Below are 21,599 nucleotides of genomic sequence, written 5' to 3'. Positions count from 1 at the left end.
TCATTTTATTCTATTCTATAATTTTATAATTGAATTATCATTATTATAATTTTTTTTATTTAGCACTTAATTTGTTAAATATTTTTCTATAAAAGTGAAAACTAATTATTAAGCAACAAACAAACAAACAAGATAAATAAATTAATTAAGAATAAAAACCAGTAACCTCTTTGATAAAATCAAAAAAAAATTTTTACTAATTTTTTTGGAAGATTTGTAAGGAATTAAATGAACTTTCAAACTGTTTTTTTAATTGGATATAAATTGATTGATTAAATTTCTTAGTAATTATTAGATTTTTCTAAAAGTAGAAAATTAAAAAATTATTATATTTTGATAATGCTATTATATTAATCTTGCAACAAAATAGTCTTATGATAACATAAAAGATGGATATTGTTGACTCACATAGAAAGCTTTTAAATTTTTATTATTTATTTTACGTTTTATATGAACTGATAGATGCTTAAAATTAGATTATTGCTAAAATATGTAAATATATTTGTAATAAGGGTTCTTTCAGTTTATAATTTAATTGATTTTTGATAGATGATTGATACATTTATTTATTATGTTTTTTGTATAGTGTTTGCTTCTCTTTGTGTGGATTGGCTTTCTCTAGAATTAGTAATTATATATTTATTTAATTAGCTAGCTAACTAACTAATAAATTATCTCTTTTGTCATGTAAAATATAGCTATTATTACTAATTTTTTAATTCATCTAATTTTTACAAATTGCAGATTGGTTTTGTTAAATTCTGCATGATTTCTTATTAATTTATGAATGGAAAATAGCAATGAAAAATCATTATAATTAATTAATTGCTGCAAAAAACAAAGACTAATTAAATTGATAATAATCATTTAAGAAACAATAAGCATAGAAATTTATCTTCAATTTAATATGAATATCAACTAATCTACAAAAGATGAAATGACTGAGCAGAAGGTTTCTCTTAGCTCCAGGATATCAGTTTCAGATTAAATCAATGAATTAAAATAATCAAAACCAAAGGAGACCCGAGTGCTCCTTGTAACTCTTGTTAATAACGTTAATAACACTGTTTTGTAACATAATGTTTACTACCAAGCCTTTTCTAATTATGGAGAAGTCCAAAGAGTAATTCAGTTTATAAAATATATAATCTCCTTTGAATTTCAAAGAATTTAGTTTTATTTCTGCTTAACCGCAAGCAGTAAAAATAAAATATTTTTTCTTTAAAAAATATATCCTCAGTTTTTAATATAAATTCTAAATTTAGATCTTGATTTTCCAAAAAATATCACCATGGGCTACTTTTATAGAAATGGATACTGTTGAAAATGCGCGTAATGCAAGATAAAAATTAAATAACTTTTAGATATTACCCGATGGAACTAAATTCGTAATTTTGCCTTCAACAAAAGAAAGAATTGAATTTTAAGAAAAAAATGTTTCTGGCATAGGTAAAAATATTAATTTAATTCTATTTATATTATAAACTCATCATGAATGAATGAATGAAATGATTATATATTGATCAATTCATAACCAGCAGCACTCAGCTTAATAAATAATATCTTCTTAAAATTGATGATTGCTAGCCAGCTAATTCAATAAATTAATTTAAAGCCAATTTTTAATAATTTGATTAATTTTTTTTCATTTAATTGGTTTTTGATTATTAAGAGAACGAACACAATTAACAAATTCAAAACAACCTATTACACATTTTTTTTTTTCGAGAGAGTAAAAATCGTTTCAGTGAATTGCTTCGACATATTCCACAACCAAAATATTTGAGAAATACTTCAGATTTTTAGTTATTTAGAATCTCAATTTATGATTGAAGAAAGCCATAAGGCTATTTTTTAGAAAAGTATTCGTTGATTGCAAAATTATTTGAAAAAATGTTTTAATGTCATTAAAATTTACCAATAACCATAAAATTACTAGTTTTTTGAAGGAAAATTTTACCATGAGTAAATAAAATTACAAAATTCTTTCAATATTTTTACAATTAACAAGGACTTTATAGAAAAATAAATAAATAATTTTTAAGTTCTAAGTAAAATTAAAAAGCTGTTTGTTTCCATCAATCAAATTTATTTAACAAATCAATAAAAGGCTATTCTTATAATAAGAAAATTTTCTGGTTAAAGCAATTTATTTTTTATTCATAAAAGATATTTTACAGTTATGCAAATATATTTTTTGGCAAAACAAACATTTTGTAATGAGTTAGCTAGCTCCTAAATTAATTGTCTTTATTTAGCTTTCTTAACGAATTCAAATTATTTAAAAAGATTATACAATTCTCAAGTAAAAGATCTTGGAAAGACAAATCAACAATGAAGCAGAAGCCTTGTTTGAATAGCTTCTCAAAGTAGATGATATTATTGAAGATGGCAATTCACCTTAAAAATAGCTGATTTCAAGTGATAATTAAGAAGTTACTATTTCATACCATTCTAGCTAATCTTCAAACGCAACATTTAATTCAGGAAATAATTCTAAAGTAAAGGGAATTAAGAATTTTAATAATAACAACGCTAATAGCAATAATTATAATTTTAAACCTACAAACTATAACAGCTAAAAAAATTCACTTCATAATTCTTTTTCATAAGAAGAGGTGAATGATTAAAGCAACTACTCTCATATGGCTAATGAATCATCTGTGCACACAGAATTAGATGATTTAAATCTAGCTCAATCTGTTTATTCAAATGTGAGTGAGGAGTAAAATGGCAAATATCACACATCAATTAGTAATAGCAACATAAAAAATAACTCCATTCATTCTGATAACTCATTAAATTTCGGTAAAAAGGCTGTTTGTAGCACTACTAGCCGTAATTAAGGCTAAAGCTTCTAAAAGCAAGGACATAACTTAACCAATTCTGCTCCAAACGACCTTTGCTTTTAAAAATCCTCAAATAGTTTACAAAGTGATATATATGAAAATGTTGATGAAAAAACAGATATATCTCAATATGTTCATCCACAGTTCTCTTAAAGTAAAATTTACATTAAAAATATTCTTTTTTTAAAATAAAATTGTTGTTATTACTGAATTAAGAAAATATTTTTCAAAAAATACAAACTTTTATCAAAAAAGTTTATTGTAAGTAATTATTGTTACTTGTAATTCACTTACCAAAAATTATTAAAGAATTTTAAGGTAAGTAAAATCTAATTTGTTGCGAATTAAAAAAAAACCATTAAAATTTAAAAATCGCATAATACAAAAGTTTAAAAAGCCTCTCTCAAATTAGTTATCTAAAATTTAGAACCTTCGACTATAAAAATACTATTTAAAATATATTTCAAAGAGCTTAATCCAATTTATAAAAATATTAGCTTCATTTTCTCATATTAATTAATTTTTATTTTATGAATATAGTGATAAAGAAGTCAAAAGTAATCTATGTTAATAGATTTGACTCTTCTAAAACTACAATGTAGTAAATTTTTAACTTGTTCAGCGCATTTGGCAATATTGTTAAGATGATTTTCATGAAATCAAAATCAGCTGTTTTGATCGAATACTCTACTGTTGACTTTGCTTGTTAAGCTAAAGATTTGTTGAGCGATACAACTTTTAATGGCAACATTATAAAAATATTTTATTCAAGATATGAAAATATTTTCTTCAAAGAAGCAGAAGAAAAGCCAGAAGACGAAGAATACTTTGAACCTAATGAGAAATTAAATAGATTTAAAAGTGACGCTCAGGCCATTATAAATACTCCTATTGATACTTTACACATATCTAATATTAGAATTAACGATTGCAACTTCGAAACAATAAAAAAAATTACAGAGCCTTATGGTCAAATTAAAAAAATAAAGTAAAAATTCTTTTTTAATTTATTCCAAATTGAATTTCATAAAAAATATTTAAATAAAATAAATTTAATTTTAATTCTTCAAATAAAAAACTTTATTAAATAAAATAAATAGATTCATGCTTGAAAAAAATAACAAAAATATGTGTTTAGTCAAATTTGAAACAGTATCAATAGCTATGTGGGTTTTAGCTAATGTTCACAATAAAATGATTTCTGATAGGTAAAATAAAAATTCATTTTTAATAATATTTGTTTTTTTAAAATTTATTTCTTTAATAAATTAACTAACTTAATTTTTTATAAATTAAAGACCAATCAAAATTTCTTTTTCGAAAAGAACTTTGGAATGAAGAAAATATTTTATTATATTAAGCTAAGAGAATAAATAAATAAATTAAGAAACCAAAAAACTATTAATTTGTTTTCAGGATCTTAGATTTTGAATGATTAATCTATTCATCTACTTACCTACTCAAAAGCATTTTAGATTTGATTTAAATTTAAGACATTCATTATAATAAGCGCAATTAATAGTTTTCTATTTTAATAAAAAAATAATACCACACTTACTTACTTAATTAATAATTTATTAAACCTTCATTAACGAATTTTCGACTAACTCATTCGAGTTTTAGTTAAGGCAAAAGACTAACAAACAATTAAACAAACATATGGTCAATTAGCTAATTAGCTAGATAGCTTCGTTAACGAATAATAAAAAAACTAATTTTCATTTCCAACTACTTTATATACTTTCATCATTTAACTTTAACCTAAGTCACTCCCTTTTTACATCCATCCATCCATCCTTCATTCATTCATTCACCAATCATTCAATCTAACTATAATAACTAAATAAATAATACATTTGAAATTTATTATTTCAAAATATCCTAAAATAAACTAATTTATTTTGAATTTCATTTTATATTTTATATATTCAAATTTCGTTTGTTTGTCCGTCAATTAATCTAATTTAATATAAAAAAAAAAATAATTTAATTTGTATCCTGACTTTTAACTTAAATCAAAAATATTTGATAAAATCAAAGTATATAAAAAAGAATAAATATTTTTTTGTTATGTTTTTATGAATAAAATTATATTTTTATGATTCTTTCTTTAGCTACCTAATTATATATGTATTTTATTTATAATAAATATAATTCAAACGCATCATTTTTATCTTTAGTTTTTATATTCATTAGATTTGATAAGATTTTTGGAAAAAAATTAATTAAATGATCATTTTATTTATATCAAGGTAAAAAATATGCTAATTTTTAATACTTAAACATAAATTTAAATTTTTATTTAATTTATAAGAATAGCGAAATAGAATGAATAATTCTAATATTATCCATTACACATTTATTATCTAAATATTTAAAATGTTTTAAATATTTTATTAATAATGTAATTTCTATTTCACTTTTAATTTAATTTAAAAAATGTTAATTTCAATTATTAATACACTAATTTATACTTAATAAGATATAGTAAGATACAAGCGATTATTAAAAGTATTGATTTTTTTTGGTAAAATAGAGGGCTGACCTGACTTTTTTTATAAATAATAATAAATCTTTCTATATTTTAAGTTGAATTTTTCGATAACAAAATACTAATTATAAAACATATTAAATTCTATTTTTCAAATATTTTTATAATTATTCTTGGTTTTTACACCACATGTTTGTTTATGATCATTAGAAATATATTTTAAGGATAACTAATCTTTTTAATTTTAGACACTTGTTTTCTACTTTCAATTATTGTTGTTTATTGATTTCTTTTCCACTTTAAAATAAATTAATGCAAATTACTAAAAATAATTAAATAGAAAAATTTTCAAATTAATAATTATATATTAATTAATTAAATCAATAAATAAATAAATAAATAAATAAATAAAAAAACAATAGTAAAATATAAAAAAGAAAAAGAAATGAAATAAAAATCTATCATTTAAATAAACTAAAAGAGCTTTTTAATTTTAAATTCATTTTAATATTAAAAAATATCATTATTTAAAAAATAAGTTAATTTACTAAAGATCAAGTGTCAAATTTTAGAGGTTAGTGCAATTTGATAGTCCAGAGACTAAGCCTGATGCACCAATTGCATCAAATTTATTGTCACTTTTAAAATATTGAAGAAAAATGTAAAATTAATTAGTTTGCTTTTAGGAAAAATGAAAAAAAATATGAAATAATAAATAAAGAATTAATTGAAAATAAAATCAAAAATTGAAAATATAAAATATAAAATAGGGTTAAATAAACAAAGAAAGAAAGAAAAAAAACAAAAGTAATAAGAAAAATAAATCAAATTTAAAAAAACTTATTGTTTGAAATTCATTTTTATATTAAAAATATCACAATCTAATCAATTAAACTAACTGTTTTACCGAAAATCGATTGTCAAATTTGAAAGATTAATGCAATTAGCTATAGCAAGACCCAAGCCTGATGCACCAATCGAGCCAATTTCATTATAACTTTTGAAGAAAAAATATAAAATTAATTATCTATTTAGAAAGAAAAAATGAAGAAAAAATTTGAAATAAAAATAAATGAAAAAATTAACTATAAAACAAAATTTCAAAATGAAAAAAGACTTAAGTTAATAAATAAATAAAAAAAAAACAAGTTGAATACAAACAATCACATAAAAAGCTAGTAAATAAATTAAAAGAGTTTTATTGTTTTAAATTCGTTTTTATATTAAAAAATATCACAATCTATAGCAAATAAACTGTTTTTTACCGAAGATTAAATGACAGATTTGAGAGATTTGTCCTATTTGTTAAAGCAAAGCCTAAGCCTGACACACCATCATCACCAATTTAATTAAAACTTTTTAAATATTGAAGTAAAAATCTAAAATTAATTTGTTAGTTAGTTGTTAGGAAACATGAAGAAAAAATAAAATATAATAAGAAGGAAATAAATTAATTAATAATAAAAGCAAATATTTAAATTAAAAAATGAGTTAAATTATCAAAGAAATAAGAAAAGAAAACACAAAACTAATAAAAAAAGAAAAATATTTAAAATAAAAAGATAATTAATAAATTAAATTTTATTCTTTTAAATTCTTTAAATCCCAATCCAATAAAAAAAACAGTTTTTACCTAAGATCGAGTTTCAAATTTGAGAGATTAGTGCAATTTGCTAAAGATAAGCCTAAACCTGATGCACCTTCATTTCCAATTTAATTGTAACTTTTTAAACATTCAATTAAAAATAAAAATTAATATGTTTGTTATTTAGAAGGGAAAAATGATGAAATAAATAAATTAATTAATTAATAATATTAGCAAAAGTTGTAATTGAAAATAAATGAGTTAAATTAACAAAAAAAAAAAGTAAAAAAACAAGTAGAATAATAAAAAAAAATTTAAGTAAATAAAAAATCAAAGAGATGTATTGTTTAAAATTCATTTTTGTATTAAAACACAATTTAAAACAAATAATTGTTTTTACCTAAGATAAAGTTTCAAATTTAAGATATTAATGCAATTTGCTATAGCAGAACCTAAACCTATTGCACCAATTATACCAAATTGATTGTCACTTTTTAAATATTGAAGGGGAAAAAAATATATTTAATTTGTTAATTAGAAGGAAAAAATGAAGAAAAAATATGAAATAATAAGAAATGAATTAATTTATTAATAATAATAAAAAAATTAGAATTTGAAAAAATGAATTAAATTAACTAAGAAACAAGAAAAAAAACACAATATTATTAAAAAATAGAAAAATAAATTAAATAAAAAGCTAATAAATAAATTAATAGAGTTATATTATTTTAAATGTGTTTTTAAATAAAATAATATCACAACTTAAAACTAATAAACTGTTTTTACCTAAGATTTAGTTTCAAATTTGATAGATTAGTGCATTTTGCTAAAGCATTACCTAATCCTGATGCACCAATTTCACCAATTTTATTGCAACTTTTAAAATATTTAAGAAAAAAATGAATAAAAAAATATGAAATAATAATAAATAAATGAATTAATTAATTAATAATAAAAGCAAACATTTTAAATGAAAAAATAGGTTAATTTAACAAATAAAAAAGAAATAAATAAAATACAAGCAAAATTAAAAAAAGGAAAATTAATAAAATGAAAAACTAATAATTAAATCAAAAGAGTTTTATTGTTTTAAATCATTTTTATATTAAAAAATATCACAATATAATAATCTGCTTATACCGAAGATCAAGTGTCAAATTTGAAAGATTAGTGCAATTTATCAAAGGAGAACATAAGCCTTATGCACCAATTTAACCAATTTAATTGTAACTTTTTTTTAAACATTGAAGAAAAAAATGTAATTAAGTAGTTAATTATTAGAAAAAATGAAGAAAAAAAAAATATGAAATAATAAATAAATTAAATTAAAAAATTTCAAAATCCAAAATATACAAATAAACTGTTTGTTTTTACCGAAAATCAAGTTTTAAATTCTAAAGATTAGTACAATTTGCTAAAGCAGAACCTAAGCCTGATGCACCAATTTCACAAATTTAATTGTCTCTTTTTAAATATTCAAGAAAAAATATATAATTCATTAATTAATTACAAAAAAAAACAAAGAAAAAATATGAAATAATAAATTAATTAATAATGTAAACAAAAAGTTTAAAATAAAAAAATAAGTTGAATAAACAAAGAAAGAAGAAAAAAAAAAACATAATGAAAAAAAGAAAAAAATAGCTAAAAAATAAATCAAATAATAATACTATCTTAAATTCATTTTTATTATTAAAAATTCACAATCCAAAACAAATAAACTTTTTTACCGAAGATCAAGTATAAAATTTGAGAGATAAGTAAAATTCTATAAACAAGAACTTAAAGCTGATGTACCAGTTGCACCAATTTAATTGTCACTTTTTAATTATTTATATAGATAGATAGAAAAAATGTAGGAAAATTATGAAATAATAAGAAATTAAGAAATTAATAAAAACAGAAAAAGATGAAAAAATGAGTTAAATTAACAAACATAAAAGAAAAAAAAACAATAAGCAGAATATTAAAAAAGAAAAATGAATCAAATAAAAGCTAATAAATAAATTAAAAAGTTATTTTGTTTTAAATTGGTTTTTATACAACCCAAAACAAATAAATTATTTTTACCGAAGATCAAGAGTCAAATTTGAGAGATTTGTGCAAAATGATAAATTAAAACCTAAACCTGATGCACCAGTATCACCAATTTGGTTTTCACTTTTTAAATAATATAGAAAAAATATGTAATTAATTAATTAGTTAGTTAGTTGTTAGAAAAAAAAATATGAAATATTAAAAAATTAAGAAAATAAAAGGATGATTTAAATTTAGAATGAAGAAAAAAACCACAATCAGAAAAAATATAAGAAAGATAAATAAAAAAATAGCTAATAAATAAACTAAAAAAGTTATATTGTTTTAAGTTCATTTTTATATTAAAAAATTTCACAACCAAAAATAAATAAACTGTTTTTACCGAAGATTAAGTGTCAAATTTGAGAGATATGTGCAATTTGCTAAACTAGAACATAATACTGATGCGCCTTCATCGCCAATTTAATTGCCGCTTTTTTAATATTAATAAAAAAAAAATTAAAATAATTAGTTAGTGGATAGGAAAAAATGAAGAAAATATGAAATAATAAGAAATAAAATAACTAATAATAAAAATTAAATTAGAAAATGAAAAAATGAATTAACTTAACAAAGAAAAAAAATAAAATAAAAACATAAGAACAAAAATAAAAAAAAATAAATTAAATAAAAAGCTAATTTATAAATTATAAAAATGATATTGTTTTAAATTCATATTTATATTAAAAGATATCTGCAATCAAAAACAGATAAACTGTTTTTACAGAAGAATAAATGCCAAATTTTAGAGATTAGCACAGTTTGATAAAGGACAACCTAAGCCTGATGCACCTTTCGAGCCAAGTTGATTGTCACTTTTTAAGTATTAAAGAAAAAAATGTTTAATTAATTAGTTAGTTATTGGAAAAAATGAATTAAAAATATGAAATAATACGAAATGAATAAATTAATAACAAAAGCAGAAATTAAAATTAAAAATGAATCAAATTAACAAAAAAAAGAAGATAAAAAGCCATATCATTATTAAAAAAAGAATAATAAATAAATAGATAAAAAGAATTTTAAAAATATCAAAATCCAACAATAAATAAACTATTTTTACCTAAGATTAAGTGTCAAATTTGAGAGATTAATGCAATTTGCTAAAGCTAAACCTAAGCCTGATGCACCAATTTAGCCAATTTAATTATTACTTTTTAAATATTGAAGAAAAAAGTTTTATTAATTGGTTAGTAAAGAAAGGAAAAAATGAAGAAATAATAAGAAAAAAATTAATAAATAACAAAATAAAAAATAGAAATAAAAAAAATAGTTAAATTAACAAAGAAGGAAGAAGAAAATCAAAACAGAATATAAAAAAAATTCAATAAAAAGCTTATAAATAAATTAATTTAAAGAGTTTTATTGTTTTAAATTTATTTTTATATTTTAAAATATCAATATAAAAACAAATAAACTGTTTTTACCTTAGATTAAGTTTCAAATTTGAGAGATTAGTGCAATTTGCTAAACCTGAACATAAAACAGAAGCACCTTCATCTCTAATTTAATTGTAACTTTTTTATATTGAAGAAAAGTTATAATTATTTTAATTAGTTATAAGGAAAAAATGAAGAAATGATATGAAATAATGTGAAATGAATAAATTAATAATTAAAGTCAAAGTTGAGAAAAAAAAAATGAGTTAAATTAACAAAGAAAAAATAAAAAAGAAGGATAAAATAAAAAAATTAAAAAAATAAAATAAAAGAGTTCTATTATTTTAAATTAATGTTATTTAAAAAAATATCATTATCCAAAAAAAATAAACTGGTATTACTCAAGATTAAGTGCTAAATTTGAGAGATTAGTACAGTTTGCTAATGCAGAACCTAAAACTGATGCACCCTTTGCACCAAGTTAATTGTCACTTTTTAAATATTAGAAGGAAAAATTATAGAAAAAATATGAAATAATATAAAAGAATCAATTAATAGTAATAAAAATTTGAAAATGAAAATAAGTTAAATTAACAAAGAAATAAAATAAAAATATTAAGTATAATAAAAAATAAAAATAAAAATAAATCAAATAAAAAGTTTTAAATAAATTAAAAGAGTTTTATTGCTTTAAATTCATTTTTATATTAAAAAAAATCACAATCCAAAATAAACAAATAAATTGTTTTTACTAAAGTCCAAGTTCCAAATTTGAGAGATTAGTACAATTTGCCAAAGCAGAACCTAAATCTGATGCACCAATTACCCCAATTTGATTGTCACTTTTTACATATTGAATAAAAAAATCCATTATTAATTATTTTTTTGAATTTTTTTGATAAAATGAAGAAAAATATGAAACTATAAGATATTAATTTATAGTAAAATAAAAAATTGAATATGAAAAAGTGAGTTAAATTAAAAGACAAATAAAAAAAAACTTAAGGAAAGTAAAAAAGAAAAAATAAAAATAAATCAATAAAAAGCTAATAAGTATCACAATCTAAAATAAATTAATTTTTACCGAAGACTAATTTTCAGATTTGAGAGATTAGTGCAATTTGTTAAAGCAGAGCTTAAATCAGATATGCCTTTATCACCAATTTTATTATAACTTATTAAATATTGAGGGAAAAATTTGTAATTAATTAGGTAGTTGTAAGGAAAAACTGAAGAAAAAATATGAAATAATAATAAAGTCATTAATAAAAAATAAAAGTAAAAATTGAAAATAAAAAATTAGTTAAATTAACAAAGTAAGAAAAATAAATAACATTGATAGATTCAAATAAAAAGACAAATAAATCAAATAAAAAGCTAATTAATAAAATTAAAAAAAGGTTTTTATTGTTTTAAATTCATTTTATATTAAAAAATATCACAATCCAAAGCAAATTAACTGATTTTACTTAAGTTTAAGTTTCAAATTTGAGAGATTAGTGCAATTTGCTAAAGCAGAACCTAAGACTGAAACATCTTTAACAATTTTTTTATTATCACTTTAAAAATATTGAAAAAATATAATGCTATAAGTAATTCTTTAGAAATAAAAATGAAGAAAAAAATCAAATAAATAAATAGTAATGAATAAAAATAAAAATTGAAAGTGAAAATTAAGTAAAGATAATTAAAAAATAAATAAATAAATAAATATGTTTTAAAATAAAAATGAATCATTATTTATGAGAATTTCTCTTAGAAAAATAATAAATATTATCAGAAACTTGAAATTTAACATAAAAAAGCATTAACAATTATAATTAATATTAATAAATTAAATATACCTGAGAGTAATATGGAGAACCTAATGAAATTAAAGTGAAGAGTTTAAAAACTTTTTTTATTAATTAATCAAAATATATTTTAAGAATATTAATAAAAAAATAAATTACTTCTTCTAAATCGTTAAAATATTTTTTCTATTATATCATTTATTTTTTTTTTCGAAAAAATTGACTTAAAGAAAGAAGGAAATTTAATTAATTTTAAATGTATTAAAAATTTAATTTATTTAAAATTAATTTTTATAAAAATAACAAACAAATTATAATAATTAAATTATCAAATATGAATTTATAAATTTTCATTTAGGAAGAGATAGATATCAATCACAAAATAGTTAGTGTAACTAACATTCATTTTTAAATCTTAATATTTCTATTTATAACAAACACTTAAAAATATAGTCAGAATAAGAATAGAGATGGGTAGTCATTTTTTTTTTTGAAAAAATTTTATTAATAATGAACAATACTGATTAAAACCCATTTTAAAACCCAAAAAATAAATTAATATTCACCCCTCATGAACATCTATCCCTTCAAGTTATAAAAAGAAATCATAAATTTGTTAAGTAGAAAAGAAATTAATTTGTTAGAACAGTTTTATATAATTTTGTTTCCAATTTTATCTAATCAAATACTTATGAGTAATGTATTTCTTCAACAAATTGAACTTAGATTATATATTTATTTTGTTAGTATATTTAATGTTATAATTTTTAGAGTCTTGTCATGCCTTAGACTACTTATAATAAAGCAATTACAGTCAACAATTTCAATCAGAATCATCAAATAGACTCTTCTTAGGCTTTGAAGGAGGTGCCTATTTACCTCCACCAAGTGGATTTTAGGATGGTCTTGATTAAGCTAATGGGTTTTATAAGCCTTTTGCTTAACCCAAAGGATTTTTTGAAGCATTTTTAAGTGGTTCATCATCACTGTCTTCATTGAACAAATTTCTATTTGAAGGTTTAGGATTTGATAAGGAAGGAAGTTAAGGTTTAACAGGTGCTGTATTCAAGTTACTGCTTTATGAAAGAGGATTAGATGTTGTTGCAGAAACTTCTGGCTTCTTATTATCATCATCTGAATCATCAAAAAGATTTCTGCCTTTTGGCTTTCCTGATAAATTAGCTGAAGGTCTCTCTGGAGGTTTAGGAGCATTTGTGGCAGCATTGTTGTTGCCTATCTAATCATCATCACTGTCATCTCCAAAAAGATTCTTTTTAGAAGGTCTTTGAGGCAAACTAGTTGGTTTTGGTACACTCTCTGTTGCATCATTGCTTAGTCCTGCTGAAGGTCTTTAATTTAACTTGGGCATAGCAAGTTTAGAATCTTGCTCTTCATCTTCGTCATCGCTAAACATAACCTTTTTCTTTTTATCTTTTTTATCTTTATTAGTTGCCATATTGCTTTTTCCTAAAGGATTTGAAGAAATGTTAGGTAATCCTGAAGCGCGGCTTGGAGCTTGGTTAGAATTGGAGGAGAGAGGATTAGACAAAATGTTTGGTAATCCACTTGCTCCTTGCAAGCTTTCAGAATTTCTAGCTATTGGTTTAATGCCTAAATCATCATTGTCATTATTTTGCTTCTAATTGGACTAGGTATTATTTTAGGGCATTAATGATTAAACTTAACGCTTTTGTATTGCTAATGGTTTGTCATCATCATCACTATCACCAAGTTTTAGCTTTGTAGATTTTTTATTCTCAGAAGATTTTGGAGCTCCTAAGATATTAGGAAGACCCTTAAGCAGTTTATTTTAGGCAGCACTATCATCATTCTTTTGGGAGCTTGTTAAAGTAGCTGGTGGATTATGTTGAATTGGTTTAATTGTATCATCAGCAGGTAAAGGAGGTAAAGGATTTTGTTTTTAGACAGCAGGAGCTTAGGGTTTTTTATTCATTAAAGGTTTGTCATCATCATCAGATGCCCCTAAGTCTAATACTCCTTTTGGCTTAGATTGAGACTGAGTAACAGGATTAGATGGTCTTGATAAAGGCTAGGTTTTTTTTTACATTAGAGGACCACTATCATCATCACTATTGCCTAAATCAAGGCCTTTTTTAGGCATATTTGATATGTTTGGCAGGTTAGAAGTAGGAGGTTATATGGATACCTTTTCTTTGATAGGAATATTTCTCTTCTGAACTGCTAGAGGTTTTTCATCCTCATCATCAGGTAAGATAATTGAAGCTTTATTGCTAGCGAAATTATTGCTGACTGTAAGCTATTATTAATCACTAGTATCTACAAATTTTTAGATAGTTCTTGCTTTCTTCTTCTTCATGGGAATAGAAACTCTATCCATTTAAGTAGAAATCAATAAAGACTTATCAATTGGCTGTGAATCCTGTTGCTATTGATCTTCTGATTTATGGATTTCTTCTTGAACTTATTCAGGTTTTTTTGGAATAAAAGTCATACCTTTGAGCATCTTGGTAGGATCAAAACTACCCATAGATTCAATTTTATCCTGTTTAAAAATAATAATTTTCAAAATTAATTTTTAAATGTTTAGAAAATTAATTTCTTATCAATAAAATATATTTTTTTCTCAAAAAATTTTGATTTTGAATACCTTTAAAGCTTGACTGACTCTATTTGTAAGAGATTAGTTTCTAGATATAGGATTTTCAGAAGTAGAAGATTGTTTTTCAGAATTCTTTAAAGCATCTTCCATAGGATTTAATGCTGGAGCTGGATCTACAGACTATTAGTTGTATGTAATAATAGATGATGTAGTTTAGATTACTGGAGGAGCAGGATTTTTTTAAGAAGTATTATTATCTTCTTCATCACTATCTTCATTCTCAGAAGAGCTTGCTAATTTATTTTTCTTTTTTGTCTTGTTTGCAGTTCTTCCAAAACCAGCAGCTACAGGTTAGCTTAATTAAGAGGCAGCAGCAGCCGCAGCTTGCTTTTTCTTTTCTTCTTCTTCCTCTTATTATTTTTTTCTTTGCTCTTCTTCCATTTTTTATCTGAGAATTCTTTCTTCTTCTTATTGCTTCAATTTAAGTTGTCTCATTTGCTCTTCTTGCTCTAATTTGCGTTTTCTTTCTTCCTCTTCCTTTTCTTATTGTCTTTTTTGAGCTTCCTATTATAATCTTGCTTGTTCTTATTCTTTTTAGATTCTTTCTGCCTCTTATTTTTGCTTTTCTGCTTCTTATTATTGTTTTAAAGCAGCTGCCTAAGAATTCTGAGCTTAAGCAGAAGAAGATTCATCTTCTGAATTGGAGTTTTATGAAGAATCATCATATAATCCTCTCTTTTTACTAGATACTCTAGAGCCTATGCCACCTAAAGGATTTTTAATGGCAGGTTTTAAATCTGTTTGAGGTTTTGAATTACTGGAAGCAGCTAAAGGATTGCTAACAGCTGGAACGGGAGCTTGTTATTTTGGCTTCTTATCATCATCTTCACTATCACTGTTGAAAATTTTAGCTTTGGTAGTTGTTTATCTTTGTGGAGGATTATTTTGAACTGGAGGCACAGGTGTTTATTTTGATTTGAAATTCTCAACATCTGAATCAGAGTCATCAAATATTTTTTTCTTTGTGTTATTACTTGTGCTTTATCTTGTGATGGCTTAAATTTTTGCTTGCTTTTCTTCTTATCTATACTATTAGCCTATCTTCTAAGCTTTTGCAAATGGATCTTTACTATCTTCATCAGAGCTTTCAAATAATTTTTCAAGTTTCTTCTTTGGGGGCTCCTACTTTAAAATAGGAATAGGTGGAGCAATAGGAGGAGGTGGAGGTAATAAATTGCTTTGTTAATTAGGTTCCATAAATTAAACTTTCTTTCCTTCACTAGGCTATTAGACCATGGATGAAACATTACTTTTGTTATTTTTATTCTTATCTAATTCGATTTAGTCATCTTCATCTTTTATTTTTTAGAAAAATTATAACGAAAGTCTAAGCAAAAGAAATAAACAAACAAACAAACAAATGAATATTTACCAAATTAAGGTTTTTCTATGTTGAAAAGATTGTTGAAAGTAAATCTTGTGCTTCTATGCCTGGTAGGTTTTTATTTTTCTTCTCCTTCATCATCTTCATCGTTCATTAGGTTATTAATAAATCCAGCTTGAGAAAACAAAGCAGAAGGAACTGGCAATTATTTATTAACTTATTTAGTTTGGCTGTTACTATTTTAATCTTAACTGCTAGCAGCCATAGGATCTCCAATTATACTTTGTGTCAAAGCATCTCTAACAGACATTCTAAAAGGAGCATTATTTTAAGGAGCTGGAGGAGGACGAATCAAGGAAGGATCTTCTTCTTACTCGACAAGAGCATGGTCTTAATTTTTTTGTCTGCCAATTTTTTGAATCTCTTCCTAAAGAGTCAAAGGACGAGGCTGAGCCGTTGATGGTGCTCTATTCTGTCTATTAGTTTATTTTTCTTATTATAAAATATTATTATCATAATTAATTTATTCATTTTTTAAGATAAAAGATTTTCTTACATAAAGCCATTAAGAGCTATTATTACAAATTTCCTTCATCTACTGCACCGCCTATATTAAAAAAATATTGGTTAATAATAGAAATAGAACAAAAAATGAATGAATGAATAAATAAAAATTGTTACTATTTTCTAAACCCATAGAATTTTATTGAGGAATAAGAGGAGCAGCACTGCTTCCTTACATATTTATTGATGGTGGAGGAGGAATAAAAAGATTAATAGGTGGAGCAGGTGGTGCATTGCTATTGACAAGAATAGGTGGAGCATTAGGTATTCCACTTTAATTTAGATTAACAGGTGGGGGTGGTGGAATTCCATTAATAGGAGGAGCAGGTGGTATTAAATTTCCAATAGCTGGAGCAGGAGGTACTCCATTCATATTTATAGGAGGAGCAGGAGGAATTCCATTCATATTATCCATTGGAGGAGCTGGTGGGATTCCGTTTGCATTTGGATCACCTTAGTGGATGGAATTTCCATTTATTTAACTTTATGTTCTGCTACTACTAGGATCATAAACATCTTAACTGATGATATTTTATCCATCTTGAGGTGCATCTTCGTCATCATCATCATCTCTGAGAATAAGTCCTTTTTTTATTTATTTATTTATTTTTTTTTATATATTGTTATCATATTTATTTTGGATTATTTATTTATGTTTGATATTTATTTACAGTTAAAGCTTTATTACATTATCAAAAATAGCTATAAAATGTAGAGTTTATTATAATAGTAATTGCTTTAAGCATTTTATTATTTATTACCTATGTGTCTATCATCCATGAAGATTTTTGAACCAATAAAAAAGGGTAGTCTTTAATTTTTCATTATTCCTGAGGTGACTGATGTAACCGAATAGGTTATACTATTCTAAGACACAGATCTCTCATCTTAGAAATCATCATTTTGTTCATCATTTCCTCCAATATTAAAAGCTTCCAGACCTTTTGAGAGTGCATTTTTGAAGAAATCAATTCTTTTAGCTTCTGTGCTTATTCTGTCTTGGGTATCTTTCTTTTCTTCCTAAGTTGGTATCGCATCACTAATTGGTGCCATTTTCTTTTAATTAATGAAAAAAAATAAATTAGAATATCAATCAGTAAACTTAAATTTAGCTTGAAAGAGTTTCAAATTATAAGTTTTAGATCACATTTTATAAAAGACTATTAGCGTTTGAAAAGTCATACCAAATAGTAATTTATCTATTTAATTGATATAAAAATATAATTGATTCATTCATTCATTACCTATTCAGTGAACTTTCTCTCAGAAAGCTTTTGATATTGAGAGAATGTATTGTTTATTTCGATATTGCATGAATTCAACAAATATTTTAATTCCTAAAAATTATCGAGAGAAGTTTGTGCGTTCTAAAAGAGCTTATCGCTAAACTGTTGAATACCTTTGATGAGCTTTTTTAATAAAAATATTCTATTATTTCAATTTGCAGAGACTTAAAATGAAGAATATAAGCTGAATCAAATATGTATTGATGATTTATAAATTACTTTATCATCTGAGCCTAAATTCCAACTCTTCACTTCTGAACGAAGGGTTGTAAATTGCGACATATCTTTTTTATTTCCTTAGATACTTACTATTGATTGATTACTTTGATACTTTATTTATGTTTTAGATAATTATTGAATTATTCTTATATTTCTTACCCAAAAATATTACCTTAAACAATATCAGGCAAAGAATAGCAAATGCAAGCTATCTCTAATAAATTAATTAACTATTTTATCAAAATTTAGATTAAATATATAATTTATTGTATCAAATTAAATGAAATTTAATTTATTGTTTGACAAAATCAATGATAAGAAGATCTATTTATTTTTTTCATCAAAATTGTTTGTTCATTCACCTTTTGGAAAATCTTTTGAATATCCTTATCATTTATTAATTTTCTCATTATCTTCCTGTTTGTTTTTCTTAAAATATTACATATAAATAGTATTTATCTCTCATAATATTTATTTAGCACACATATAATATATAAATGACTAAACAAATATTTTCTTTTATAAATAAAATGAGAATATAAAAATTTACATTTTAAATAAACAATTATTAATTATTTAAATTTTTTTTTTTTTTTTCTAATTATTTTTAAATAAAATTATTTTGCTAACTATTTTTAATTTTAAATGTGTTTGTTTTTTCTTTCTTTATCATTTAAAGATCGATCATTGCATTACCTTCAATTTTTACAAAAGGATACTGTTCATCTCTTTTCCTTCTTCTACCTTGTTTATTAACTTTTTGATAATCAGCCTATTAAAAATTAATTATATAGAAATAAGAATTTAATATCTTGTACAAATAATAATCAACTTTTAAATTTCTATGATGCTTCTATCATCTATATCTTTAACAGCTTCATTATCTTTTTATATTTATAAAATATTTTGAATCTATTTTTTTAAAAACATTTTTACTCTGAGGCAAGTTAGAAGGATTAGGAAGAATTAAAGATGGATCTACATTCATCTCTGATAGCAAATGAGCCATTTTCAAATAAGTTTCACTCTCTGGCATATATTCCTGTTCTTATTGCTTGTATTCTTAGTTAATTAATTTTTATTCTTAGTTTTATTTTCTATTATTCACTTCTTTCTCTGTTTATCTTTCATTTTTTTGGGTCCTTTATTGGTTGATTAATTTTTAATCAGATTCATTAATCTAAGTGAAATTTTCTAAGTCTTATATTTCTTTACTATTTGATTGCAAAATATCTTGTTGAGAATCTGCTTCAAATGTTAAACATCCATCAGCATCTTCACTAACCCATTTACTAAGCAGTTGATTAACTGCCTTTTATTTTTTATCTAAGCAGATGGAAGAATCTTACAAAAAACTTAAATCCTTTTTGCTTGATTAAGACTTATTTTCTAATTAAATCTAATCCTACTACTGATCTTAACTTAGCTCTTTTTATTATTTCGATGGTTTAGTAAGCTGTTCACTTAAATTACTATTTTAATCTTCAGTTTTTGATTCAGAATCTTCTTATTTTGAATCTAAATTTTACTACTTACATAACCCTTTATATTTTTTTACTTGACATAAAAGATAGTTCATGTCATTCATAATTATTTGCTTTTCTTTTTAGATAGTACTTAAAATTGTATTAACTTAATATGTAGTCTATTCATCACTAAAGTATTCATTCTCTTAGCATACTTCTTTCAATAGCTTATCTGAATTTTTAAAAAGCATATTTTGTTATATTTTATTACCAAGCCCATTACACTTTGATTGGTACTATGTATTATTACCATAATCTGATTTGTAGTGTTTTTAATTATTAACAGAATTCTAATGTTATTGCTAGTGAGCTGAATAATTATGATTATTAAATTTATTTTATGGTGATCTGCTATTAGAGGGTTTAAATGAATCTAATTTTTAATAAAGAACATGAAACAAATATATAAAGATAAAAAGTATCTACCATAGTTTTCCTTTGAGGCATCATCAAAAAACTATATCTATCTAACTACATTATGTGTATCATATTCTGGTTATGCATAGTTGAATTCTGGAGATCTAAAATTACTTTATTGATGCTCATCAACACTATTAATACTAGAGAACTAAATCTTAGGATAGTTTGCATAGCTATTTGATTGGTAAAATTATTAAGAATTGTTATTTTTAAATCTATCATGAGCATATTAGTCTCTTTTTTCATCCATCTCCGATCTATGCATATTGATTGGTGAAGAAGACTATTAAGTATTTGCTATATTATTATTCTGCTTTAAATTTACCCAATTAGGTTTTTGGAAACTATTCTTTTAGATCATACTTTATTTTCCAACATTTAGATTTTCAAATCTATCTAGATTTATAGGAGAGGAATTTAGAAACTCTCTTTACTACACATAAGCTATTTAATAAAATAAAATCCATTATTTTAAAAAAAACTTTCAAAAAAGAAAAAATGAAAAATATTTTATTATTAAATTGAAAATAAATTAAAAGAATTCAATAAATATTTTTTTAGAATGGATTTAAATATCTTTGTCATTGATATTTTTTTATAAATATTAGCAAATATCTTCTTACATTGTTGTGGAGGAGCAATTTATTGATTTAAATTCAAGTTGGAACCTTACTAATACTTTTAAAATGGTACTTTGTTTTAGCTTTGCGAGGATTTTTGCGAAGTAATTTTCTTACTTGAAGGTGTGGAGGAGAAAGGAATTTATATATTTGTTTTATTTCTAGACTAAGGCGATTTAGATGAGAAACTCATTTCATTAACAATATGATATGTTTGTGAGTACTCAAAATCATTATTTTATATCAAAGGTTTTTATGAATGCATATTTTAATGTTGCATTTGTATTGCTTTTCTATTCATATTTGTTGGACTCTTTGAGTTATAATTATTAGTGTTAGTGCTTTTAGGAGAGATAGATTAATAGGCTCTATTATCATAATTAGAATTTATTTCTATTTGTCTTTAATTTTTTGCTTAATACATTTATTTATATCCCGAATTCATTTTTATATTTTAAGGTATTACAAAAATAATAAACTAAGCTAATAAATATATATATTTTAAAGTAGATTATCAATTCCCCCTTTCAAATTCTAATTGAGATTTCAAACCTTTTTCTAATTTATAAAGTAGTTTTACTGACTGACTGATTGAAAATATTACTTTTTTCTTTTATTTTATTAAATTATTTTTTACAGATTTTTTGTGATAAATGAGAGATGAGTTTTAATTATTTTGATATTATTATTTTCATATAATTTTTAACAGCTATATTTTTTAGTTTTTAATTATTAATTCATACATTTAATCATTCAATAAATCAACTAATTTGCAAAAAGTACAAAAATGTTTCTTAAAAAATAATGAAGATTACTATCATTATCA

General features: G+C 22.7%; 4 protein-coding genes across 4 annotated transcripts; 1 reads left to right on the top strand and 3 right to left on the bottom strand. All coding sequences in view use genetic code 6, as the record gives it.

The window, feature by feature from the left end:
* Window positions 1–787: 787 nt before the first annotated feature.
* On the top strand, window positions 788–4,187 carry TTHERM_00427410 (RNA recognition motif protein; the record flags this gene model as incomplete). The annotated part of the gene is made up of 6 exons (XM_001013820.3): window positions 788–1,123; window positions 1,266–1,449; window positions 2,290–3,003; window positions 3,390–3,837; window positions 3,950–4,057; window positions 4,148–4,187. 6 exons carry the CDS (start codon window positions 788–790, stop codon window positions 4,185–4,187), a joined length of 1,830 nt encoding a protein of 609 aa, XP_001013820.3.
* A 1,356-nt stretch (window positions 4,188–5,543) lies between these two features.
* Window positions 5,544–12,371, bottom strand: TTHERM_000427409 (tetratricopeptide repeat protein; the record flags this gene model as incomplete). The annotated part of the gene is made up of 21 exons (XM_012797058.1): window positions 5,544–5,637; window positions 5,889–5,978; window positions 6,248–6,337; window positions 6,606–6,695; window positions 6,974–7,063; window positions 7,326–7,415; window positions 7,712–7,801; window positions 8,066–8,155; window positions 8,300–8,389; window positions 8,656–8,745; window positions 8,996–9,085; window positions 9,345–9,434; window positions 9,727–9,816; window positions 10,065–10,154; window positions 10,429–10,518; window positions 10,782–10,871; window positions 11,133–11,222; window positions 11,465–11,554; window positions 11,850–11,939; window positions 12,225–12,274; window positions 12,333–12,371. 21 exons carry the CDS (start codon window positions 12,369–12,371, stop codon window positions 5,544–5,546), a joined length of 1,803 nt encoding a protein of 600 aa, XP_012652512.1.
* Window positions 12,372–12,996: 625 nt separating this feature from the next.
* Window positions 12,997–17,785, bottom strand: TTHERM_000427408 (hypothetical protein; the record flags this gene model as incomplete). The annotated part of the gene is made up of 6 exons (XM_012797057.1): window positions 17,464–17,785; window positions 16,820–17,287; window positions 16,695–16,745; window positions 16,187–16,630; window positions 14,803–16,109; window positions 12,997–14,697 (listed from the first exon to the last, which is right to left on the bottom strand). The coding sequence occupies exons 1-6, from the start codon at window positions 17,753–17,755 to the stop codon at window positions 12,997–12,999; spliced, it is 4,263 nt and encodes a 1,420-aa protein (XP_012652511.1). The 5' UTR covers window positions 17,756–17,785.
* On the bottom strand, window positions 12,997–21,218 carry TTHERM_00427390 (hypothetical protein; the record flags this gene model as incomplete). The annotated part of the gene is made up of 13 exons (XM_001013818.2): window positions 12,997–14,697; window positions 14,803–16,109; window positions 16,187–16,630; window positions 16,695–16,745; window positions 16,820–17,287; window positions 17,464–17,758; window positions 17,947–18,111; window positions 18,208–18,318; window positions 18,904–18,979; window positions 19,040–19,091; window positions 19,144–20,106; window positions 20,160–20,597; window positions 20,777–21,218. The coding sequence occupies 13 exons, from the start codon at window positions 21,216–21,218 to the stop codon at window positions 12,997–12,999; spliced, it is 6,513 nt and encodes a 2,170-aa protein (XP_001013818.2).
* Between the last annotated feature and the right edge of the window lie 381 nt (window positions 21,219–21,599).

Source organism: Tetrahymena thermophila (assembly GCF_000189635.1).
Source record: "Tetrahymena thermophila SB210 genomic scaffold scf_8254671, whole genome shotgun sequence".
Classification (NCBI taxonomy): domain Eukaryota; phylum Ciliophora; class Oligohymenophorea; order Hymenostomatida; family Tetrahymenidae; genus Tetrahymena; species Tetrahymena thermophila.
Note: the sequence above shows the minus strand (reverse complement) of the source record. Positions and strands in the feature narration are given on the sequence as shown.